Here is a 26,111-nt window from a genome sequence, read left to right as displayed (position 1 = left end):
CCTCATGTGACCCCCATAGGCCGTAACTTCTGCAGGTTTTCTTTTGGACTGTACTTACTGCTTCCTCAGTTTGCAGTAGGCAGGGGAATGGGCTGCTTTACGCATTTACCCACCCTGTGGCCCAGACTGTATTTAGTCCTCTCACCCAGGGATGCAGGAGCCAGAGGACTTGTCTACACTACTGGCCGGATCGATGGGCAGCGATCGATCCAGTAGGGGTCAATTATTGTGTCTAGTATAGACAGACATGATAAATCGACCACCGATCATTCTAGCATCAACCCTGGTACTCCACCTGAACGAGAAGCACAAGGGAACTCAACAGGAGAGCGTCTCCTGTCAACACATCGCAGTGAAGACACCATGGTAAGTAGATCTAAGTACGTCGACTTCAGCTACGTTATTCACATTGCTGAAGTTGCATAACTTTGACTGACTTTTCCCTTTCCCCTCAGTAGTGTAGACTAGCCCAGAGAGTCAAGAATGTAAAGCCAGACAAGACCATTAGATCATCTAGTCTGGCGACCTATGTTTCACTGGTTAGCCCTATACTGAATCAAATAATTTGTTTCACTAAAGCATAACTTCCAGAAAGGCATCCAAACTTAATTTGAAGACATGAAGAGAGGGCAAATCTACAACTGCTGTTGGTAGTTTGTTCTAATTGATGATCAACTTCACTGTTAAAATTTGTCTAATCTGAATTTGTCTGGCTTCAGTTTCAAACTACTGATCCTTTCTATGCCCATCTCTATTAAATGAGAGAGCCTTTTAGAATCATATATTTTCTCCCTTTGAAGGTACTTTATAGACTGTAATCGTCATCTCTCAATTTTTTTGATAAGCTAAACAGATTTACAGTGAGAGGCAAAGAGCTCAGGCATTTTTGCAGTCCTGAAATAACTTTTGTAGCTCTCTTGTGCATTCTCTACATTTTTTCAACATCTTTTTTGCAGAGATGGGCACCAGAATTGGCACAGTATTCCAATATGAGTGTCAAAGCCATACACAGAAGCAAGATCTCACAATTACTACTCCCCTGTTGATATATCAGAGATCACATTAGCCCTTTTTGCTACAGCAGTGCAGTGGAAGCTCAGGTTCAGTTGTTTGTCACTATGACTCTTAAGTCTTTTGTGGAGTGACTACCTTCCAGCGTGGTCCCCAATTTTATAGGTATGGCCTGTATTCCCTGTTCACAGATGTATGACATTGTACTTGACTGTGTTAAAATGCATTTTGTTTGAATAGGTCCAGCTTACTGAAATATATGGATAGCTGTTTCACTATCCTGACATTATTGTTTATTGCTCTGCCAGTCTTTGTCATCTACAAAATTGTGATTTTTATATTTGCTTCCAGATCTCTGATGAAATGTTGAATAGCATCAAACTTGGTACCAATCCCTGTGGAACCCCCACAGGAAACTTCTCCAGTCAACGATTCCCTATTGACAACTCCATCTTGAGCTCTATTAGAACATAAGAATGGCCATACTGGGTCAGACCAAAGGTTCCTCTAGCCCAGTATCCTGTCTTCCAACAGTAGCAATGCCATGTGCCCGAGAGGGAATGAACAGAACAGGTAATCATCAAGTGATGCATCCCCTGTTACCCATTCCCAGCTTCTGGCAAACAGGTGAGCGACACCATCCCTGCCCATCCTGGCTAATAGCCATTGATGGACCTATCCTTCATGAACTTATCTAGTTATTTTTTGAACCCTGTTATAGTCTTGGCCTTCACAACATCCTTTGGCAAGGAGTTCCACAGGTTGACTGTGCATTGTGTGAAAAACTACTTCCTTTTGTTTTAAACCTGCTGCCTATTTCATTTGGTGACCCCTAGTTCTTGTGTTATGAGAAAGTAGAACACTTCCTTATTTACTTATTCCACACCAGTCATGATTTTATAGACCTCTATCATATCCCCCCTTAGTTGTCTGTTTTCCAAGCTGAAAAGTCCGTTTTATTTCTCTCTCCTCATATGGCAGCCATTCTATACCCCTAATCCTTTTTGTTGCCCTTGTCTGAAGCTTTTCCAAATATCTTTTTTGAGAAGGGGCGACCGCATCTGTATGCAGTATTCAAGATGTGAGTGTACCATGGATTTATATAGAGGCAGAGTGATATTTTCTGTATTATCATCTATGCCTTTCTTAATGATTCCCAACGTTCTGTTTGCTTTTTTGACTGCTGCTGCACATGGAGTGGATGTTGTCAGAGAACTGTCCATAGTGACTAAGATCTTTCTTGAGTGGTAACAGCCAATTTTAAATGCCATTATTTTATATGTATAGTTGGGATTATGGTTTCCAATGTGCATTACTTTGCTTTTATCAATATTGAATTTCATATGCCATTTTGTTGCCCAGTCCCCCAGTTTTGAGAGATCTTTTTCTAGCTCTCTGCAGTTTGCCTGGGATGTAACTATCTTGAGTAGTTCTGTATCATCTGGAAATTTTTGCCACTTCACTGTTTACACCCTTTCCCAGATCATTTATGAATATGTTGAATAGGACTGGTCCCAGTACAGACCCCTGGGGGACATCACTATTTACCTCTCTCCATTCTGAAAACTGACCATTTATTCCTACTCTGTTTCCTATTTTTAACCCGTTACCATGACAGTTTACTTTGCTTAAGAACATTTGGTGAGGGACCTTGTCAAAGGCTTTCTGAAAATTTAAGTGTACTAATCCACTGGATCCCCCTTGTCCACATGCTTGTTGACCCCCTACAAGAATTCTGGTAGATTGAGGCATGATTTCCCTTTAAAAAAACATGTTGACTCTTCCCCAACAAATTATGTTCATCTATGTGTCTGACAATTTTGTTCTTTACTATAGTTTCAACCAGTTTGCCCAGTACTGAAGTCAGGCTTACTGTCCTGTAATTGCCAGGATCACCTCTGGAGCCCTTTTAAAAAATTTGGCATCACATTAGCTATCCTTCAGTCATCTGGTAAAGAAGCTGATTTAAATGGTAGGTTACAAACTACAATTAGTTTGCAAGTTCACATTTGAGTTCCTTCAGAACTCTTGGGTGATACCATCTGATCCTGGTGACTTATTGCTGTTTAGTTTATCAGTTTGTTCCAAACCCTTCTCTAATGACACCTCAATCTGGGACAGTTCCTCATATTTGTCACCTAAAAAAAATGGCTCACTTTTGGGAATCTCTATCACATCCTCAGCCGTGAAGACGTGCAAATAATTCATTTTGTTTCTCGACAACAGCCTTATTGTCCTTGAGAGCTCCTTTAGCATCTCAATCATCCAGTGGCCCCACTCGTTGTTTAGTAGGCTTTCTGCTTTTGAGGTACTTAGACTCAAAAAGTAATAGTATTTTTTTTTTCGTTAGCTGTCCTTCAGATTCTTTTTTGACCTTCCTAATTATATTTTTACACTGCATTTTGCCAGAGTTTATGCTCTTTTTTTTCTATTTTCCTCACTAGACTTTAACTTGCACTTTTTAAAGGATGCCTTTTTGCCTCTCACTGCTTTTTACTTTGTTTAGCCATTGTGGCAATTTTTTAGACCTCTTACTATGTGTTTTTTAATTTGGGGTATACATTTAAGTTGAGCTTCTATTATGGTGTCTTTAAAAAGTTTCCATGTAGCTTGTGGGATTTCACTTTTGGTGCAGTACATTTTAATTTCTGTTTGTTTAGCTTCCTCATTTTCGTGTAGTCGCCCTTTCTGAAATTAAATGCTACCGTGTTGGGCTGCTGTCGTGTTTTCCCTGACACAGGGATGTTAAATTTCATTATATTATGCTCACTATTACCAAGCAGTCCAGCTTTGATCGCCTCTTGGACCAGATCCTGTGCTTCACTTAGGACTAAATCAAGAATTGCCTCTTCTCTTGTGGGTTCTAGGGCTAGCTGCTCCAAGAAACAGTCTTTTGAGGTGTCAAGAAACTTTATCTCAACATCCTGTCCTGAGATGACATGTACCCAGTCAATGTGGGTACAGTTGAAGTCCCCTATTAATGAGTTTTTTATTTTTTAGTCAGTTCTTACTCTCTTCACCAGGGGTTTTATTGATATTCAATAAAACTAATTTTTAATCAGTTTTGTAGAGTACTAAGGAGTTGTCTACATGGGGAAAATTGGCTGGCGTACGTGTAGTGAAATAATTAGACTGTTATAACTCCTTGTGTGGATGCTGTATTCCAGAATAAGAGTGACTTCAGAAAAGAGTAATTACTCTGCCTAAATCAAAGCCCTAATTTAAATGCCTTACAAAAGTCTATGGTTATTACATTAACACAGTTACCTCCTTTATCAGCGGAAATTGTAATCTCACCAAAGAATGGAATTTGGTGTGACAGGACCTTTTTTCTGTAGAACTACTGGTATTCATTATATTCATTTTTTTCCAATTATTTCAGCTGCGATTGATATTGGGCAAACTGCCCTATGGGTACCTGCGTCATCCGACTTGCCCTTTTTGAATAGTGGTACAACAGTATCTATCTTTCAGTCTTCTAGAATTTTCCCTCTATGCCAATATTTATTGAAAATTAACAGTAATAGGCCAGAGATCTCAGCCAACTCCTTGAGGGTGCAAGTTACCCAGACTTGTTTTAACAATGTTTTTCTTGTAGATAATTGTTTAACATCCTCCTTAATTACTAGTGGACTGGAACTTATTTCAATATCCTTGTCTAATATTAGTATAATCCTGCTGCTTTCCAAGTAAAGAACAGAAATATTTATTGACACTTCTGCTTTTTCTACATGTAGTCTGCTCTGTGTATGAAATGGGAAAAGTATACTATTTTATTACCCCATGATTTTCCTAAGCAGTTATATGTCAGATATAGGTAAATGCTTTACATAATGTCCCAATAAGTCCACTTATTAATATAACCAAACAACATCAAGCTGCAACCAGAAAGGTAGCTCTTAAGGTTATGAACATACTCCTAAGATTCATGGAAAACAACAATCGACGGAATCATTCAGTAGAGCACCTCAGGGAGTGAGCCCTGATCCAGTTGATGCCAGTTGGCAAAGTCAGTGCACCCAAGAATTTAAGCAAATATTTCAGTCTCCTGTACCTTTAGGGTATATAACCCATACGGATCAATGGCCAGATTTGACTGTAATAAACATGAGGCCTGCGCTTTGTTCACATATGGTGTTCCGCGTGACCATACTTAGGTTTCTGACTACTGACTCAAATAACATGTCAGTAAAGTCTTTAATAAATTATTTGCATCAATACAATTTCCATTATTAGTTGCAAAAACACCTAAACATCTATTTTAAATTGATTTAAACAATTATGTTGTGTACTATATTTCTGCAGTTAACTTGTTTGTGACAGTATGAGAGTGCACAATTTTATGACCTCAGGGTCAAATCCTCAGGCCTACTTTGGCTAACTGAAATTAAACCTGCTGCACTAGCCCTCACACTAAATAAATGTTACTTTTATACTATAGCAAAGCCTTATACTTGTACTAGTTTAGTTCTCCCATTTACTTTGCGGCATAGTTCACTCTAATAAGCATTATAAACCAGTCAGCATTCTACCCCTTACTTTCATTATAATATTTGTCAGCCAATGTCCTCTAATGCAACTCAAAGATAGACTAGATCATAGGTCAACATGCATCATTATTAACAATCTCACCATCTAGTAAAGGGTCTATACCATTGCTAAGATTCCTTTAGTTCCTTATAAACTTTTTTAAAAACCTCCTTTTTATTCTTATTTATTCCAGTCATAGATTTTTTTTCCTCATATCTTGAGCTTCCCTTACCAATTTTCTGTTGCTCATAATTTCTAGTTTGTTAATTGCTATGTACTTCCCCTTTTACCATTTATATATAGTTTTTGTATTGTAATTTCTGCCTTCATTTCACCACTGAACCTGGATGGGCTTTTAGCCAACATTTCTTCTTTCGGGATCATGCAAATGTGGCTTTTTTGCCAGTTGAAAATCTAAAGTTTTTGGAAGAGTTCATTATTCATATTTTTCTGAGGTTTTTTTTCTGCCCTATCAATTTTGCTCATAATTTTCCTCAGCTTTGGGAAATGAGCTTTTGTAGCACCCACATACAGATAGTTGGGACTATATTCACCCGTGAAAGCTTGCGCTCCAATATGTCTGTTAGTCTGTAAGGTGCCACAGGACTCTGTCGCTTTCCCCTTATGTTATTTTAATGTCATCGAGCTGCTCTAGCTAGTCTTCGGGCAAGCAAATTTATGGAAGAATAGATCCTGTCATACTTATGGGATATTTTTTTTGATGAAATTACCAGTTTGGTTGATAAAAGTAATAGTGTTAATGTAATATGCTTAGACTTCTGTATAGGATTTGACTTGGTACCACACAATATTTTGAGTAAAAAACTGAAACGTAAAATATTTCACATATTACATGGATTAAAAACTTGGCTAACTGCCAGCTCTCAAAATATAATTGTAAATGAAGAATTGTCATCAAGAAGCTGTTTCCAGGGGGTCCTGCACAGGTTGGTTCTAGCCCTCTGCTATTTAACATTTTTATCAATAACCTGGTGTCATGGATCCACAGCATTGGTGCTTTGGAATGGTCTTTAGGAGGACCCCCTAGGCATCTCATTCTTCTTCCAGGTTAAGGCATGTGGTTTCGCTGCCTCCTTAGACTGGACCTTTGGGCCTTCGGCCCCACTCCTTCACAATGTGAGCTCTGTTCAGTGAGTCCAGCTGAGACAGACTCTGCTGGAGACTTGTACGCTCCTCCGGGATTAATGCACCTCACCAAGCATTTGCAGCGAGGCTCATACAGTATTGTCAAAACAGTAGGGTTTATTCATTAACTGGAACACAGCACAGGAAGTCCTTTGAGTGGCATAGAGGAATGAAGGTAAAGAATAGTCTATTCTGGTCAACCCAGAGCCCAGCCAAGCTGTAGTGAACCCTTTGGTTTAAGCTCTGTATTTCAGTCTAACCTTCCTCAGCTTCCAGGGAGACCCCTACCTCCTTCCAGCCCCCAACTCTGATCCCCCACCTTCCCAGTCTTTTTTGTTCTCCAGAAGGGGAGTGTTGCTCAGCCTCCCTGCTGAGAAGTGGAGAGATCCAAATCCCTTTGGGTCCTTGGTTGCTAGATGTCAGTGTCTGGTCAATTAGCTTTGGTATTGTCTTTTCAAATGTTCCATTGATATGGGAACCTATCCCCAAACAGATGACACCCACTCCCTGTATCTTATCCTGCTCTGAACACTAACAGTCCTTTTCCACCCACTGGGTAACAACACACCCTATAGGGGAAAATGAGGCACAAGCTGGACTCAAAATATTATGAAATATTCCCACATTGTCACATCTGGAAAAAGCATAAAATCATGACTGAAAGTTTGCAGATGATACAAAAATTGAGGGAATGATAAATGGAGAAGACAGGTCACTGATTCAGAGCAATCTGGATCACTTGGAAAAGTGGATGCAAGCAAATAATGTGTGTTTTAATATGGCTAAATGTATACACCTAGGAACAAAGCATGTAGGCCACACTTAACAGGGTGGGGGACTCTATCCTGGGAACAGCGACTCTGAAAAAGATTTGATTGGTGGATAGTCAGCTGAATGTGAGCTCCTGGTGTGATACCATGGCCAAAAGAGCTAATGCCATCCTGGGGTGCATAAAAAGGGGAATCTTGAGTATGAGCAGAGAGGTTATTTTACCTCTGTATTTGGCACAGGGGCAACCACTGCTGAAATCCTGTGTCCTGTTCTGGTCCCACAATTCAAAAGGAATGTGACAAACTGGAGAGGGGTTCAGAGAATAGTGACATAATTAAAGTATTAGAAAACCTGCCTTAGTGATAAACTAAAGAGATTGAGCTCTTTGAGTCTAACAAAGAGAAGGTTAAGGGGTGGCTTGATTACAGTCTAGGTATCTGCATGGGGAACAAATATTTAATGATGAGTTCTTCAGTTTAGCAGAGAGATTCAGAGCAATTTAACACAAACCAGTGACTAGAAGTTGAAGCTAGACAAATTCAGTTGGAAATAAAGTGTAAATTTTTGAAAGTGAGGGTAATTAACCCTGGGAACAATGAACCAAATGGCATGATGGACTCTCCATCATGGACAATTTTTAAATCCAGACTGGATGTTTTTCTAACAGATCTGCTCTAGGGATTATTTTTGGGCAGTTCTCTGGCCTGTGCTATGTAGGAGTTAAGACTAGGTGATCACAGTGGTCCCTTCTGGCCTGGGAATCTGTTAATCTAAATTAGCCATCCTACCTGTGAGATGCAGGCTGTACGGTTCATACAGCCTCTTCTCCCACTGTAATGTGGACCCATGTTCCACAAAACCTTCAGCTTCACACCAGTCAGGCAGCTAATGGTTCATCTCCAGTATTTTCTGCCTTCATTTGTTGGATGAAAAGGATTCCTGAGAATATTACTTGACTTTAAGGATCTTAACCCTGAAGTCTTGGAAAATCTGTAGTTCTCCATAATGGATGTAGTGTGTCATCAGTGACAACTCGCCAGACAACCTAATAGCCCTGTTCATCTTGCAGTTGCATCTCGTATTTTCACTCCAGGGGGACAGCACATGAGCTTATTATCTGTGTGTCCCTTCCTGAAATCTCTCTGCACTCTTCTTAATATGGCGTGGCTGATTACTATTGCTTGCCTTCAAAGGAGGTTTGAAGAACCTCTCTAAGTAGCTGCTTGCTTCATACCACAAGGATGCACATGAGGTATGTCCCCTATAGTTTTCTCTTCTTTTCCTCAAGACACAGGTTCCTCAGCTGTTGACTTGCTGGGTTATCTGAGAACTCTGATACCTGTATCTGGTTGAATGCTTCCTGGTTCTCTTTCCCATCCTGGTCACAAATTGACAGTTCGCATCTACTCTCTCCATTATTACTGATCACCTTTCATCCTGTCCATACTCCATTCCTCTTCCTTTCCTCTAAGTTTGCCAAAGTCCTGGTACTAATCTGCAAGGAAGCTGAAAGTGGAAGTGGGAGATTTTGACTCTGACCTGTCTTCAGGCTGTTGCCCGAACGTTGGAGAATGGGATAAAGAAACTGTCATGAAATGGAATGAAATGCTGCTCCCTGCGTCTAATGATGAAAGAGTTAACTAGCAGAATGATTTAAATATGTCTCAAATGATAGCAAACAGGAAAGTGCTGCTGCAGATACATTAGGGCATAGGAAAAACTGCACTGAAGTTTGTCTAGGTTTAACCAAACCTAGGAAAAATAGAACCAAACCTAGGAAAAATAGACCAACTGTGTCTCCTAATGGGAGTTGTACATTGTGTGACCTGGATGTTAAGCAGATTGTGAGACAGGAACAATGTATTAGAATCTTAGGTTCCCCCAAAGAAGCAACAGATAGCTCAGTGGTTTGAGCATTGGCTTGCTAAACCTAGGGTTATGTGTTCAATCCTTGAAGGGGCCACTTAGGGATCAGGGCAAAAATCTGTCTGGGGATTGGTCCTGCTTTGAGCAGGGGGTTGGACTAGATGACCTCCTGAGGTCCCTTCCAACCCTGATATTCTGTGAAGGAAGCAGTAGGGACATAAGAATGGCCGTACAGAGTCAGACCAAAGGTCCATCCATCCCAGTAGCCAATGTCAGGTGCCCCAGAGGGAGTGAACCTAACAGGTAATGATCAAGTGATCTCTTTCCTACCATCATCACCACCCTCTGCAAACAGAGGCTAGGGACACCATTCCTTACCCATCGTGGCTAATAGTCATTAATGGACTTAACCTCCATGAATTTATTTAGTTCTCTTTTAAACTCTGTTATAGTCCTAGTCTTCACAACCTCCTCAGGTAAGGAGTTCCACAAGTTGACTGTGTGCTATGTGAAGAACTTCCTTTTATTTGTTTTAAACCTGCTGCCTATTAATTTCATTTGGTGGCCCCTATTTCTTATATTATGGAACAAGTAAATAACTTTTCCTTATGCACTTTCTCCACATCACTCATGATTTTATATACCTCTATCATATCCCCCCTTAGTCTCCTCTTTTCCAAGCATATCATGTCTAACAGGCCTATTTCCTGGGCATGTATTATACATGTACATAAACTTTAATATTAAATTAGTTCAGGAGCAGATTTGTGCAATACTATATTATTTTTAAATGTACTAGTCAGACAACGCTAAAGTGAAAGTTCTTGCAGTAGCAGTAACCTAGCTCCATTGCAGAAATGTAGATCTAGCTGAGCCTTCCTGTACATTCAGAGTCCAGACTGCTAATAAGAGATAAGTACAGTTTGTGTTGTGCCTTTCTGCTTACTTAGCACCAATTTGAGTCATCATGTTTGTCTCATTGTCATTTCAAGAATCAAATTCCATCTGTTTCCTCCAACAGTAAAATTGAAGGAGGGTCTCAATAGCAAACTCCTCCTGCTGCCATCTCCAGAAAGTAAACAAAGAGCTTTCATGGTGCGAAGGCCACATGGAATGATGGGTACTATGGGCCGCATCTGCAGCATGCAGAACACTGCCAGGGCCAAGTGCAGTGAGTGGGAGCTGTAGCTGCTCAGCACCTCTGCAAATCAGGCCCCACCTGACTAATATGAAACTCCAACACCACTGCTCAGAGCTGCCTCACAAGAGCTTTGCACTGGTATGTGGTCCATCCAGAAGAGCTTAGAAGGGAGTGTGTTTTTCTGATGGACTGTCAGGTCAGAATTACATTGCAAGGATTCAGGATTTGAGGATAGGCCAGTCCTGTTTGTTACTCTAATGTGAATCTGGAGCAACTCCATGGACTTCTTTGGCATGATACAGGATTTATACCATGTAAGTGTGCAGGATCTGTGCTGTTGAGAATCTGAAGAAATGGTTTTTCACTTTTTCAAAATAGCTCTAATATTTTCATCTTAAGGTGCCCATAAAATTCTCCCCCAATGGAATACAAATGGGTGGTTGTTTCCTCTGTTCTGAATCCCGTGAGGCTGGCACACGACCCCACATTCTCCATCTAATAAGAGAGAGACTCCAAAGTGCACCCCTTCTGTACAAGACAGACAAAGGTGTAAGCTGCATTACTGCCCAGTCCCCTCTGAGCACAATAGGATGAGTGCCCTCATGGGTTGGGTACTGAGATGCCAGAGAGAAGTGTAGTATAAAAACCTAGGTTCAGTCACTCAAGAGATTACAGTTCCTGTGGTGCGGCAGGGGCCTTTGATTGCAGCAGAAAATGGGCTGTGACACTGGGGCTCAGGAATAGATTCTGCTCTGAATGTGACTTTTCAGTATTTGGCTTTCTGAGCATGCAAGGGAATGAGCTGGAGTCTGTGCAGTTTGGAATTAGTTTGTAAACTAATGGCTTTACCTGTCCCCTTGTGTATGTTTCCAGATGGGTCGTGCGTGGCTGTGGTTGGAGTCCAATAAAGAGTCTCCCGTTGAGTCTGTGAAGAGCAGTGGCTGCCTGTCTTTCAGCAGCTCCTGGGACTCCAGCCCGGAGCTGGAGGTGGGGAGCTGGAGGATGACTGAAGAGGCTGCTGTGGAGGAGGAAGAAGAAAGTCAAGAAGAAGAGGATTGCAGGCTGGAGTCCACGGAACCTCTGGTATGGGAGGATGGCAGTGAAGAGCTCCAGGAAGAGGCAGGGCAGTGTGAACAAGACAGTCTTCTGCAGTTCCTCTTGGAGGTAGGGCTGCTGCGGTGGGTAGCATGAGAAGAGTCTGCTTGACCCATCCCTCTAGAACAATGCCTTGAAAACAGTGATGCTCTGAGCATCTCTGCCATGTATAACTGCTAGTGTGGAGCAACAGAGACCCCTCGAGCCCTGTTAGATGAATGATTATATTCTCAAAGGAAAGTCTAAGTCTTTAAATATGGCAAAGAGGGCACAGTGGCTGGCTGGTTGGTTGTCTTGCCTATGGGTTTCCTGATCCTGATGTAGAGCCGACCATTTAAAAGGCGATGGGCTGACGCTGTTTTAATAAGGCTCTGGACTTAGACGCTATGCTTTATTAGAAGTCCCTGAAGGTGAAAAGGCGGCTGAAATGGAAGAGCTCTATGGGGTTCGTGCTGCTGATCCCTCCCTCCTAATCACTCCTGCTCTTGTAGTTCGAAATTTGGTAATAAATTGCTCTGTGTTACAGGTGATCCACCTCATGGAACCCCTCTGTATTAGTGGCACAGGCTCAGAACAGAATCACTGGGCTTCCTATGGCTCTGGGCAGCAAGAGGAAAAGGAAGTCCTGAGCTTCAAGGAAGAAATGGCGGGACCACTAGTCCCAAGAGAGGAGGAAAAGCAGCTGCAGCTCCTGATAGAAGAGGCTGGGGAACTGCTCGTCCCAGGAAGAGAGGTGGGGGAGGAGTGGGTACCACAGGTCTCAGGAGAGCTGCATGTCCTGGGCTGGGAGACTGGAGAACCTGAGGAACTGCAGATTCTAGGAGAGGAGACAGGAGAGCCCCAGGTCCCAGAAGGGAAGGAAGGGGATTCAAGAGAGAAGAGGGAGCTGCAGTTTCCAGTGGAGAATGCAGGAGAACTGGAGGAGGAAGAGAAGAACAGGAAGCTGCTTCTGAATGAGACTTCCTCAGACATGAGTGCATTGGAGGGGGCGCTCCCAGGCACTGTGAAGGTAAATGCATGAAAGCAGCTACTTTTGTTGTTAAGGCTGTGGACTGGGACTCTAGAGACCTGGGTTGCTTTCAGATTGCCTGTGTGATCTCGGGCAAGTCACTGAATCTCTCTGGGTCTCAGTTCACCATCTGTAAAATGGGGATAATGATCCTTACTTTGTCTTCTGTATTAGACTTTGTCTCCTGTGTGTCCCTGCAGGGCTCAGACCAGACCATCTCAGTTTCACACCTCTAGGTGTTACTGTAATAAAAGCAATGATAATGCTGGGTAGGACAGTGCCCTTGCTATCTGTGGCCAAGCTCTTTGCATTGCCATGTCACAGATACGAGAGATGAAAAATGCCTTTGCGGGTCCACCTGCTTCTCCTGTATAGACAGGTCAAGGGTGTCCTGGAGATGTATCTCTAGGGCTCACTCCAGTTTCCAGAGTCTCATATGATGGAACAGCCCTCCTTCTCCCTGGGGAGCCTGTTCCACAGCCTCAAATCTCACCTTCTGGCACTTTCCAAGGTGCCCTGTTCTAAGTCAGTCCACTACTTCTAGTTATGCTCCCTGTAGCACCCTAAGTAACACTTCTCTCTGGTCTGTATGGACAGTGGACTAGATGGATCTTGGGTTTGATCCAATATGGTGATTCCTGTGTTCATAGGTGAGCTTGTAGTTGGCCTTTGGTTAGCTTCTCTGTGAGCTTGCTCAGGAACCGAAGGTTTGGTGTGGATACTCATCCTGGTAGTTGTCTAGAACTGATGTATCTGGGATGAGATTTTTCAGTGTTGGTTGGACTATTGCATGTCTGAAAGAGGAAGGGAAGATTCCTTCCCTGAATTTGATATTGGCTCTTTCGGTCAAGAGTGGCCCATGACACTCTTCCAACAGCCAGGAAAGTTTTGGCTCAGATTCACACATCTTGAGTCAAGATTCTTTTATGGTGTTCAGAACTTCCTGAGGTGTGACTGCCCTGACTCTAGGAGTGCATGCAGCTCTGTAGAGGAGAGGGCCCATGCGTTTTGAGAAGCCTTCCTGTGTCCTGTGTCAGTTCAGCAAAGTTCAGGGTTCCATTGTGGGCTGCAGGCCAGTGACATCACTGTTCTCTGACTAGTCAGGATCACAAGTCTATTTCCTGGTGGGCTCTTTTAGTAGCTTCTTGATCACTAGTTATGCTACAACCCCCTTGGCTTGCTGTCCCTCTTTGCCAAGGTACTGGTATGTGTGTCCTTGTTGACCACGTGCCTCAGTTACCACATTCTCCCATCTCTCTTTTCCTCAACTAGTCCATCATCATCTCCCCCTGCCATGTGTCTGCTGCCTCCCTTTCAGTACCAGTGTGGCCTTTCTTGGTGTCTGAAGCTGCTATCTAAGCCCCCAGCCTTTTCCTCCAGAGCAGGAACCAGCTCAAACCTGGATTGAGAGACCACACAAACCCCCTATGGCCCAGGTTTCCCTCCACAGCCATTTTCTTTTTGCTACCGGTCAGGCCCCTTCCCTTGCTAAACTCTGTTAGTAACCCCTCATTCTGCTTCTTTTCTATCCCTGGACCTCTCCTGTACACCACTTCTAGTTTCTGGACTGACCAGCAGAAGGTAACATCCATCTGGGCTGTTCTTTGGGGACTGCCTCATTGATGGACAGTGTGATCATTCTCTGAGCTCTGGTAACATGAGAAAGGTGTGGGGAGGGGATATTGTCCCATGAAGACTGGTGGCCTGACAGGCTGAAAGTGAGTGTCACATGCACAGAGGGAGATCCCCAGCTCCTACAGGGTGAAGGTTCCCTTTCTGCCCACCTGCTGGAACAGCTTCCACGAGACCATGAAGGCCCTGCCTTAAAGTTTGGCTGTAATAAGGGCACATGCAACAAGCCTGGCCCCTGACTGGGAGATTCCAGCTGTTCTGTCACTGAGGTACCCAGCCCTGCAGGCATTATTCCTCCTTTCTGTTTGTTCCCAGGCTGACGTTCTGGAGCAGCCTAAAGAACATGCTCAGGGTGAGAGCCACTTGTTGGAGGAATACAACGATCTCTTCCCACATAATGACAGCGATAGCTGCAGTCCTTCTAGAGCGTCCCTGGTGGACTCCAGTCTCATGAGCCGAACCTCCTCACAGTTGTAAGTAGTGCAGCCCTGGGTCTTGTAGGTGCTGCTGATGCTGTGGCCCCTTTGCTCCACCTGCGTGCCGTAGTGTGGACCTGTCTCCATGGGCCCAAGACAGAGAGCATGTAATGGAGGGGGTCATCTCAGGGAAGGTGAGCGAACACCGGGGAACGGGGAAGGAGAGGGCCCTGGCTGCCTTGGGAGGCGATAGAGCTTCTAACCTTTGGATGCTAGTCCTAATGCAGGTAAAGTGAAATGGGGAGTGCGGGGAACCAAATGTACAGGAAACCCCAGTGTTTTTCGGGGTTACCTGGCATACTCTGCCAGGCACAAGAATCCAGTCCCACTTCCAGCTGGAGATGTGCTGAGTCAGCTGAGCCAGCCCTGCCATGGGGAGGGTGGGGGAGTGTGTGTGACAGACTGTCACACACCGGAGAAGCTGGTTTGGCTTTCCAAAGAAAAAGGATGCAGCAGAACATAAAATAAAATCTATCCCTCCAGGACAGGAACGAGAACAAAAGTCACCACAATAAAGCCCTTTGCCCCAGTGTGGTTTGTGGCTTCTTGCCCAGTCCTGGACCCAGCTTCCTGGCCTCTCCTCAGAGCTGCTCTGATTCAGCTCACCTTGCGTTCTATGATTGCTACCTATAACCCTGTGTCTTCTTGTGCCTCAAGTCCTGGATGATTACCAGTTTGCTACACTGTGACTTAGTAGTGGAGTAACTGTACTAACACTGCATACCAGACACCCACCAGTCAGAGCCATCACTGCCTCCTCCTGTGGAGATATTCACACCGATTAGAGCCTCTCATTCTGCAGAGAGAAAGACAAGACTGGACTCCTTGTCCTGCTTCATTCATTTCACAGCCATTCCCACAGTTGTAGCACAAGAACCCAGACACCCTTAAAGTGACAGGCCACCATCTCATAGACTCCCACATGAGTTCTGTGCACTTAAGGGGCAGGAGGCTGGGTATGATGTAGGGCCGGGGGATGGAACATGGGAACTGGAGGGCTGCAGCAGGGACAAGGCCTAGATCCTCAAAGGGACTTAGACATTGCAACAACTAATGTTTAGGTGCCTAGAATATCGTTGGAACCCACAAAGCCTGGATTAGGTGCTGAGGGTCCCTATACAATGAGGCGCCTAAGAATGGGATTGTAGCAATGCAGGACTCACCCTTGCGGCCCCTCCTGCTGGTTGTCTCTGGGAATTAGCTCATCCAGCCTCCAGAGTGCCTTCTGCAGGCCAGTGTTCCTCCCAGACCTGATGCCCCATTATCTGGGGTGCTGCCCCTTGGCAGTAACCCCTTTGTCTCAGGGTCTCCCCTCCCTAGGGAGCCCCTACCCACTATCCCCACCTCACCTCAGTATAAAGCTACTGCCAGTCATTGTCTAGCTGGGGCAGTCACTGCCATTGGGGCAGACTGCAGTGTCAGCCTACTCATCACCAGCAAGGTTGGGTTTGGACCTTCTGCCTTTGCCTACCCCTGGGCTGCCCTCTGAAACCCCCGGTACCCATTGGCCTTATGCTAGGCCACAGCCTGGGGCTTTCCAGGCTAGAGCTCCCCAGCTCCTCTGCCTTTCCCCAGCCCTGCTCCACCCAGGTACTCTACTCAGGTCCCTGCAGCCAGGTCCTTCTCCCTCTACAGTTAGAGAGAGACTCTTGAGCTCCTGGCTCCCAGCCTCTTCTATAGGGCCAGCTGAGGCCTTATTGGGGCGTGGCCCAGCTGCGGCTGCTTCCCTAATCAGCCTATTAGCATCTTTCCCTGCCACAGGCCTTTACCAGGGTTACTTTTAACCCCTCCCAGGCGGGAGTGGGTGATCACCCCACAACAGGATCCACAGCACATCAGCACACTGTGCAGGCACCACCTAAACTGGCCAGAGGGAGAGGCTGAGGAGAGGGAAGTATCCTAAGCCCCAAAGCATTTAGTTCCTAAATCCAGGGTGTCAGGAGCCACTTGTCTCTGCTTGCGATCCACAGCAGGGAGCCCTCTCCTAGAGTCAGGTGGCGTAGGCCTTCCTTATAGGGTCATAGATTCCAAGGCCAGAAGGCCCCACTGTGGTGATCTAGTCTGACCTGCTGCATAGCACCATGACACATTAATGAGAGAACTTCCTAGAATACTTCCTAGACCAGATCTAACAAAACCTCTAATCTCAGGGTACTCCCTGGGATGTGGGAAACCCCTGTTCAGTCCCCACTCTGAAGAGTGAAGAGGGATTCCCTCATCAGATAGGGGCCCTTACCCCTGGACTATAGAGTCATGCTCACTTGTGCTCTGACCTCATTCATATTTAATTCATTCATAAGTGTAATGGCCTCAACAAGAGAGATTGAGAGACCCCTACTTGGGCTCTTCAACAGGCCCATGGTGAGGGGCTTTACCTTAAAGCAAAGCCCTTTGTTTCACCAAGTAGAAAGGGGCACTGAAACTGGGTCTCCCACCTCCGAGGTGCATACCTTAGCCACTAAGCTAAAGGCATAAGAGAGGCTATTACCCTCTCCCTCCTGGCCATGCTGTGCAGGGCAGCCATGCTCTGGGCATGCCTGCCAGCCCGGATCCTGCAGGCAAACTAAACAGGAGTGCCTGTTTCCATCCATTTGAGGATCTCATTGAGGCTTAAACATGAGATGGGCCTCCAGACACCTGCCTGAGGCAGAAGAGCTCGTCCCCAGAGGCAAACACTTCAGTGCTGAGGGAACTTTTACAACCTGGTGGGGGTTAGATAGCAGCTGAGCAGGAGTTTTGTGGCTCACAGCAGTGCCAAAAGTCCCTTTGTGGATCTGAGCAAAAGAGACCTTCCACCACCAGCCCAAGAGAGAACCCTGGTCCGGTGGCTCCAGCAGGAGCTCAGTGACTTCTCCCCAGGTTTTGCTGCCTTTAGTAAACTCCACACGTGGCATCACATGGTGCCTTGGTGTCTCTGCCATCACTGAGCCATTGCCAAAGACCTATTCTAGCCTGAGAGTTGTGGGTCCAATGGCAGCTGTTGCAGCTGAGCTGAACCCCAAAATGAGTGTCTCTGGAGGGACCCAAACAAAGGAAGTGGCTTGGGAAATAGTTCCCTGTAGATCCTTGATGGAGGAGCCACTCCATACATCCCTGATGGGGAGACTTGCCCTGTAGCTACCTGGAAGGTGTTTTTGTTTAGACCACAAGCTAACGAGCAGTGACCTTCCCTCCTCCTGAGTGTCCTGGAAGCCAGCAGTGGCAGTACATCCCCCTGCTCCTTATCTGGCATGATGAGTTGATAACCTCTCCTCTGTGCAGGGTGCCTCTCAGCTGTGCTAACCCACTGCGACATTTGCTTTTCAAAAAGACGTTGCTGTCCATCTGGAAGATGATAGCCAGCCACAGGTATGTATCTCTGGGGGACAGCTCATAATTATCTGGGGGAAGTTCTCTGGCATGTGTTATACAGGGGGTTAGACTAGAAGGTCACAATGGTCCCTTCTGGCCTTGGACTTTTTGAATCTGTGAACTGAGGGGACCCACCAGAGCTGAGGTGTGGGGAGCAGGACTGAAGTGTCAGGGGGCTGTGGGCTGAGGGCAGTAGCAGAGCTAGGAGGAGTGGGAAAGAAGTCCAGGGCTAGAATAGCAGAGGGGCTGCAGATTGGGATTGAGGGGCAGCAGCGGAGCTGGGAGTGAAACTTGCATCGCCCCTTTCCCTAACTCTAGCCCCAGGGCCCTTCCATAAGGGCAAGAGTAAATGGATCATTTCTCACTGGGTTCACTGTCTGTAGCCGGAATGTCTCCTCTTGCAGGGATCGGGCTAATGCAAGGCACTGGCCCTGCTGCATGTTCCTTCTGATTAACTTGGCAGCCACTGGTTCAAGCAGGAAACTGAGTTCAGGTTCCTGCCTTAGTGACCACCAACAGTGGACTCCAAGGTTTCCTGCCATCATTCCCGTATTTCCCTTGGGGATTGCTAGTCACTGGCCCCACATCAGCCTTCATGGGCTCCAGAGAAGAGGAATAGTGGGCCTGCTGCCCCCTCTTCAAGGGTCATGTGAACAGTGCGGGACAAACCTGATTCTTTCCTGTCTCTTTGGGATTGTCCCTCTAGGTACTGTGGCCCGTTCCTGAAGCCAGTGTCAAACAAGCAGGCTCCTGGGTATAAGGATGTGGTGAGAAGGTAGGATGGCGGCTGTTCTAAAACATTTTCATCTGCTTCCTCCACCTTCCGAGAGCCCCAGCATGTAGAGAGGAAAAAGCTATGGGGCAACTTTGTGTTATCTGCCCCATGCTTGTCACCATGGTATCTGCCTCCCATCAGAGACTAGAGTGGGAATGTTCCCTACAGTGTCTTCTCCAAGGCTTAGTCCAAAGCGGTGGGGCTCCCATCCTGCCCCAGCTCTCCCAAGGAGACTCTCTCCCTGAATAGACCTCACTCTCGAGAAACTTTTTCTTATATTACCGCCTCCATTTTGCCTTTCACCATCCATGTTCCTTTTTGAAATGTCGCACCTTTGGCCCACCTGAAATACTCCAACTTCCTCCTGCAAGTTTACACTCTTCAAATACTTCGAAGCTGTTATGTTCTTAGCCCCATCCCCTGCTCCGATGCCTCCAAGAACCAGCAGGCAAGGTGGCAGATGGGGATGATAAAGGGAAACACACCCATCTCTTGTAGCCAACAGACTAGTAGTGATAGCTCTCACCTGCACTATAGGGTCCAGGATTCAAGTCACAGCTCCAAATCAGGCAGCATGGGGAGTCAGGCCTGGATCTCCCACATCCCAGGTGAGCACCCTAACTGCTGGGCTACTCACTGTTAGGGGGTGGGTCTCCCACACTCTCCTGCTCGCAGTGTTCTAATTTGTATAGCTAATTTCTTGGCACATACAAACCTATCTCTCCTACATTCCAGGTGAGGGCCCTAACCTCAGAGCTCTTGGGATACCTGTACCAGCCAACCTACCCAAAAAACTCTTACCCCAGCAGTCTTTTGTGTAGGGTAGGCATATTCAAAGCACACTTGCCACGCTGAGATAGGCAGAGTAGTTCCTTGCTGGAGAATCCTTCTGGGGCTTAGGTGTGTGCTAGAGGGCCAAGGAGCTTGGTAGTGTCAGGACCTACATGCCCACCAGCAGAAACTGAGGTGCCTACAGGGTGAGTCAGCAGCAGAGCAGTGGGTCTTTGAGTAGTGCCCTAATGGGTGCTCCACTTCAGGCCCGCATGCGCCTCTCGAGCCCTTGATGGATTTTGGGTAGCAAGTAGAATACCCCTGTTCGGGGCTTTAGGGCTGTGTCAGTGTAAATTTGTTCCTGTACTTCTTTAGGGAGTTTCTTGAGCAGATGATGTAGTTTCATTTTGTAATCCTCAGTGGGGTCAGAGGGTAATGGCTAAGGTTATGGGGCAAGTGATACTGCTTTTCCACAACAGACTGGACTTCTACATAGAGTGTTTCCATCAACTTGCACAATGTGCTTTTCCCCAATTTCAGCTCGTGCACGTCGACGGAAGCACTCTATGTAGAAGTCCAGTCTGTTGTGCAGAACACAATGTGGTCCATAGCCTCAGGAACAACTCTGACATCATAATAAAAAAGGCTGACAAAGGAGATGCTGTCATCATCATTAATAGGTCGGAATATGAACAAGAGGCTGCTAGACACCACATTCTATAGGCCATTACCCTCTGACCCCCCTGCTACCCAAAATCCATAAACCTGGGAATCCTGGATGCCCCATCATCTCAGGTATTGGCACTCTGACAGCAGGATTATCTGGCTATGTAGACTCTCTCCTCATGCCCTATGCTATCATTACTCCCAGCTATCTTTGAGACGCCATTGACTTCCTGAGGAAACTACAATCCATTGGTGATCTTCCAGAAACAACACCATCCTGGCCTCTGTGGATGTAGAAGCTCTCTACACCAACATTCCACACAAAGATGGACTACAAGCTGTCGGGAACAGTATCCCTGATAATGTCACGGCAAACCTGGTGGCTGAACTTTGTGACTTCACATTTGGGGACAATATATACCTTCAAGTCAGCGGGACTGCTATGGGTACCTGCATGACCCCTCGGTATGCCAACATTTTTATGGCTGACTTAGAACAATGCTTCCTCAGCTCTCATCCCCTTATGCCCCTGCTCTACTTGCGCTACATTGATGACATCATCATCATCTTCATCATCTGGACCCATAGGAAGGGAGGCCCTTGAGGAATTCCACCAAGTTTTCAACGATTTCCACCCTACCATCAACCTGAGCCTGGACCAGTCCACACAAGAGGTCCACTTCCTAGACACTACATTGCCAATAAGCGATGGTCACATAAACATCACCCTATACTGGAAACCTACTGACCACTGTACTTACCTACATGCCTCCAGCTTTCATCCAGACCACATCACACAATCCATTGTCTACAGCCAAGCTCCAATCCCTCAGACAGAGACAAACACCTACAGGATCTCTATCAACCATTCTTAAAACTACAGTACCCACCTGGTAAAGTGAAGAAACAGATTGACAGAGCCAGAAGAGTACCCAGAAGTCACCTACTACAAGACAGGCCCAACAAATAAAGTAACAGAACGCCACTAGCCATCACCTACAGTCACCAACTAAAACCTCTCCAGCGCATCATCAGGGATCTACAACCTATCTTGAAAGACGATCCCTCACTCTCACAGACCTTGGGAGATAGGCCAGTCCTCGCTTACAGACAGTCCCCCAACCTGAAACAAATACTCACCAGCAACTGCACACCACACAACAAAAACACTAACCCAGGAACCTATCCTTGCAACAAAGCCCATTGCCAACTCTGTCCACATATCTATTCAAGGGACGCCATCATAGGACCTAATCACATCAGCCAGGCCATCAGGGGCTCGTTCACCTGCACATCTACCAATGTCATATATGCCATCATGTGCCAGCAATGCCCCTCTGCCATGTACATTGGTCAAACCGGACAGTCTCTACGCAAAAAAATAAATAGACACAAATCTGACATCAGGAATCATAACATTCAAAAACTAGTAGGAGAACACTTCAGTCTCTCTGGTCACTCAATAACAGACCTAAAAGTGGCAATTCTTCAACAAAACTTCAAAAACAGACTCCAATGTGAAACTGCAGAACTGGAATTAATTTGCAAACTGGATATCGTCAGATTAGGCCTGAATAAAGACTGGGAGTGGTTGGGTCATTACAAAACCTAAACTTAATTTCTCCATTACTAATTTCTCCCTACTGTTACTCACACCTTGTCGAGAGTCTGTAATGGGCCACTCTTTTATCATTTCAGAAGTTATTTTTCCTCTATTGGTATCCTGCCCTTAATTGATTTATCTCGTTAGACTGACCCCACACTTGGTAAAGCAACCCCCATCCTTTCATGTATTTATACCTGATCCTGTATTTTTCACTTCATGTACCTGATGAAATGGGCTCTAGGCCACGAAAGCTTATGCTCAGATAAATTTGTTAGTCTCTAAGGTACCACAAGGACTCCTTGTTGTTAGGGCTTTAGCTGTCCATTAGCAGATTGTTAATGTCTTCAGAATTGTTAATTTAGCTACCTTTTTTGGAGCTTCCCTTTCGTTTCTTAACTCCTTTATCTTTGATTACAAAAAAGCACAAAATTTGATTTTAGACTTCTTTTCTTCAACTCCCCTACTCGCCATCCAGGGACCCCCTGGATAGGGTATGCCTGGTTTACCAGGCTTCAAGAAGTGTCTCAGTTGCAAGAGATCTATCCCAGTGACTGACGGACGCTCTCAGTGCATCCGCTATCTGGGAGAGAACCATATAAGTGTGGCTTATGCCAACAACTGAAGTTCAGATCCAGAAAGGCTAGAGAACTGAGACTTAAGCTTCTCCTAATGGAGGTGGCCCTTCAACCACAAAGCCTGGTTCCTTCATGTTCCAGCACATAGAATCATATTGCTCTGAAGAGGTACAGGAGGTGTTATTACACGGCAGGAAAATGGCTACCCAGCATACTTACCTACAAAAGTGGACCAGATTTCGAATGTGGTGCCAGCCCATAGGAGTCACTTTGGATACAGCCACTCTACCTGTAATCCTAGACTGTTTGGTGAATCTCAAGAAATCGGGACTCTATTAGCTCGCTAAAAGTACACTTAGCAGCATTAGCAACTTCCACCAGCAAGTAGAACGGTACTCCATTTTCTCCCTCCTGACAACAAAGAGGTTTCTCAAAGGGCTAGCAAACCTCTTTCCTCAACCCAGGCTTCCTACCCAACAATGAGATCTCAGTCTACTTTTAAAAGGACTATACCGCCCTTGGCCACTTGTTCTCTAACTCACCTTTTCATGAAGATGGTGTTTCTGATTGCCATCACCTCAGCAAGAAGGATTGGGTAGATAGTGGCTCTAAGGGCACATCCCCCCTTCATAGTATTCTTCCTGACAAAGTCACCCTCAGACCACATCTGAAGTTCCCCCCCCAAAGTGATTTGAGCATTTCACACAAACCAGCTGTGACGTTATTTGATATAATCTGGGACCATACAGAACATGGGTGCAACCAAGGTCCTGTAGTGGCACCAAATTTTATGTAAAGGAGGTCATATAAGGTGTCTTAAGACCAGGTTATGGGTTGCTGGTTATGATTATGCTGTCTATATGTATATATAATTTTGTAGTTGAAATTATGAGTATTGGCTCTATACTATCTGTATTTCAAATTTGTGCTGTGCTTCTGGGAGATATCCCAGACAGGTTGGTGTTAGCTCTGCCTAGCCTGCTTGATGGGCTATTAAGGACCATCAGCTACACAATTGACCCATTGAAAGAAGGCAGATACGTCTTGTGACTCAGCAAAGTATGCAGGGACTTGCCCATGTGACTCCAGACTCCATGTTGCTGTAATTTTCCATAGTAACAACAAAGAAGTGTTCTTACACCCGGAAAAGCCTATAAAAGGCTGATGCCTCATCTCCATCTTGTCTTCAATCCTTCTTCTCACCTCTGGAGGAACTTTGCTACAAACTGAAGCTCTGAACAAAGGACTGAATGACCCATCCCAGCGGGGGATGTACTCTAGAGACTTGATTTGAACCTGCAGTTTACTCCATCACTGCTACAAGCCTGAACTAAGAACTTTGCCATTACTGTATGTAATTGATTCCGTTTAACCAATTCTAGCTCTCATCTATATCCTTTTCCTTTTATGAATAAATCTTTAGATTTTAGATTCTAAAGGATTGGCAACAGCGTGATTTGTGGTTAAGATCTGATCTGTATATTGACTTGCGTCTGGGGCTTGATTCTTTGGGATCGAGAGAACCTTTTTTTCTTTTATTGGGGTGTTGGTTTTCATAACCATTCATCCCCCAGATGAGTGGCACTGGTGGTGATACTGGGAAACTGGAGTGTCTAAGGGAATTGCTTGTGTGACTTGTGGTTAGCCAGTGGGGTGAGACCGAAGTCCTCTTTGGCTGGCTGGTTTGGTTTGCCTTAGAGGTGGGAAAAACCCCAGCCTTGGGCTGTAACTACCCTGTTTAAGTGATTTGTCCTGAATTGGCACTCTCAGTTGAGTCCCATCAGAATTGCATCATCACATCAGCTCATTCACCTTCCAGTCATTTATCCCAAACCTCATCAGGATAACGGGGAAGCCATCCTGCATACACTTGACGTAAAGAGAGCCTTGGACTTCTATTTGGACAGGACAAAAACTTTTATAAAATCTCCGACTCTTCCTCTCTATCATGGTCAGGTCTAAAGGCACAGCAATTTCAGCTCAAAGACTCTCCAAATGGGTCTTGAACTGTATCAAACTCTGTTATCAGATTAATAATTTAGCACCTCCATCCACAGTCCACACACATGCTACGAGATCAGTTTCCTTGTCCGTCGCTTTCTCCAAGGGTATTCCTATATCCGAAATCTGCAGAGCAGCTACCTGGACATCTGCACATTCCTTTGCAGAACACTATGCCATCCTGGGGGACTCTGCTGCAGTCAGACACCAGATTCGATGCCACAATGCTATTAACTATAACAGACTTAACGGTGAAGTCCCAGCCTCCAGTACGGGATACTGCTTGGGAGTCACCTACAGTGGATCATCCATAGGAACACTGCTTGAAGAAGAGGAGGAAGTTACTCACATAAGAACACACATCTTGAAGAACCATCGCTGCTGCACAAGGTAACTTCTTCATATCTCAATCATTTACCTTCCTGGACTCCAGAATGTCACAGCCAATATGATCAGCAGGCACTTCTCCCAGGACTACAAATGGGAGCTGGACTTTCAAATTCCTCACAGGATATTCGAGTCTGGGTCCCTTTATGGCTGCACCCTAAATTCTTACCTAAAGTATTGTTGGATTTTCGTCTTAACCAAGGGATTCATCTACCAGTGTTTTCCCCAAACAATGTAAATCCCAGCATGAAACCTCTGTTCATACGTTAAGATACCAGACGGACACTGGCCTTTTATCTAGATAGGATCAAGCTATTTTGGAAATCAGCTAGACTGACTCCAGTACAGAAAGACCAAGTGGTTCATAATCTTTATGCAGAGACTGTTGAGATGGCGGTCTGGGGGTGTGGTTGCTCGCCAGAATGCAAGTGGTGCTCTGCCTCCTACCCCAAAGGATAAATGTGCGCTCTGCCCAATCACAGGTAACTTCCACAGCTTTGCTCAAAAACACTGAGAGATGCAGAGCTGCTACTGGGCTTCAGTGTGTACCTTGTCTAAACACTTGGTCCACAGCGTCAGAGATCATGTGACACTTAATTCTCCTGTACTGCTTCAGCCTTGGACTCAGTTCTGAAGTTCCCTCTTCCCTGTGAGGTACTGCTCAGGAAGCACCTGAAGTGGGGCACCCATAGGGAGAAAAGGTACTCACCCTGTACAGTAATGGTAGTTCTTTGAGATGTGTCCCCCTGTGGGTGCTCCACTACCCACCCTCCTTCTTCTCTCTTTTTTGGCCAGTTGGATAGAGAAGGAACTGGGGGCAGTTCACCCGTGCAGTCCTATAGTCCCTCGGTGTGCAGCACAAGGTTGTACAGAGTGCATGCATGGGCCGACCATACACTGCTAATGGAAAAGCTCTGATCACGGGTTTGCGAGGCTCCTGCGCACCTGAAGAGGCGCACCCATAGGGGGACACATCTCAAAGAACAATTACTGCACAAAGTGAGTGACCTCTTCTGTTGTGACACTCAGTGGTGCGTAGGTGTTGGACTTAGGCACCCAAAGTCAGTTTGTGAATCTAGCCTTTTGTCCATGACTTGTTTTGAACTCTCACTTCCTCACTGCTTCAGTGTATGGTTGCTCTTCTCTGTGCTCCCTCCAGTTTGGAGTTCTAGTAATGTGTGCCGAGCACTGACACCAGTACACCAAGTGCAGGCTCCAGGGCTGTATAGGAAGGGCCAATGTCAAAGTTAGAATCAGGACTCACAGTTTGTCAGACCACTCTGTTTTATTAGCACAGCGCTC

At 45.5% G+C, this 26,111-nt stretch overlaps 1 protein-coding gene across 1 annotated transcript in view; it reads left to right on the top strand.

The window, feature by feature from the left end:
- The first annotated feature begins 10,743 nt into the window (after positions 1 to 10,743).
- The window catches only part of LOC116833296 (bromodomain-containing protein 8-like), a 27,031-nt gene continuing 11,663 nt past the window's right edge, over positions 10,744 to 26,111 (top strand). The window contains exons 1-6 of the mRNA XM_032794739.2: positions 10,744 to 10,779; positions 11,339 to 11,629; positions 12,087 to 12,569; positions 14,517 to 14,674; positions 17,939 to 18,025; positions 18,735 to 18,803. Of these exons, the coding sequence (XP_032650630.2) occupies positions 10,744 to 10,779; positions 11,339 to 11,629; positions 12,087 to 12,569; positions 14,517 to 14,674; positions 17,939 to 18,025; positions 18,735 to 18,803 (1,124 nt within the window). The remainder of the gene's footprint in view (positions 10,780 to 11,338; positions 11,630 to 12,086; positions 12,570 to 14,516; positions 14,675 to 17,938; positions 18,026 to 18,734; positions 18,804 to 26,111) is intronic.

The sequence above is a fragment of the Chelonoidis abingdonii genome, chromosome 7 (assembly GCF_003597395.2).
Source record: "Chelonoidis abingdonii isolate Lonesome George chromosome 7, CheloAbing_2.0, whole genome shotgun sequence".
NCBI lineage: Eukaryota > Metazoa > Chordata > Testudines > Testudinidae > Chelonoidis > Chelonoidis abingdonii.
Note: the sequence above shows the minus strand (reverse complement) of the source record. Positions and strands in the feature narration are given on the sequence as shown.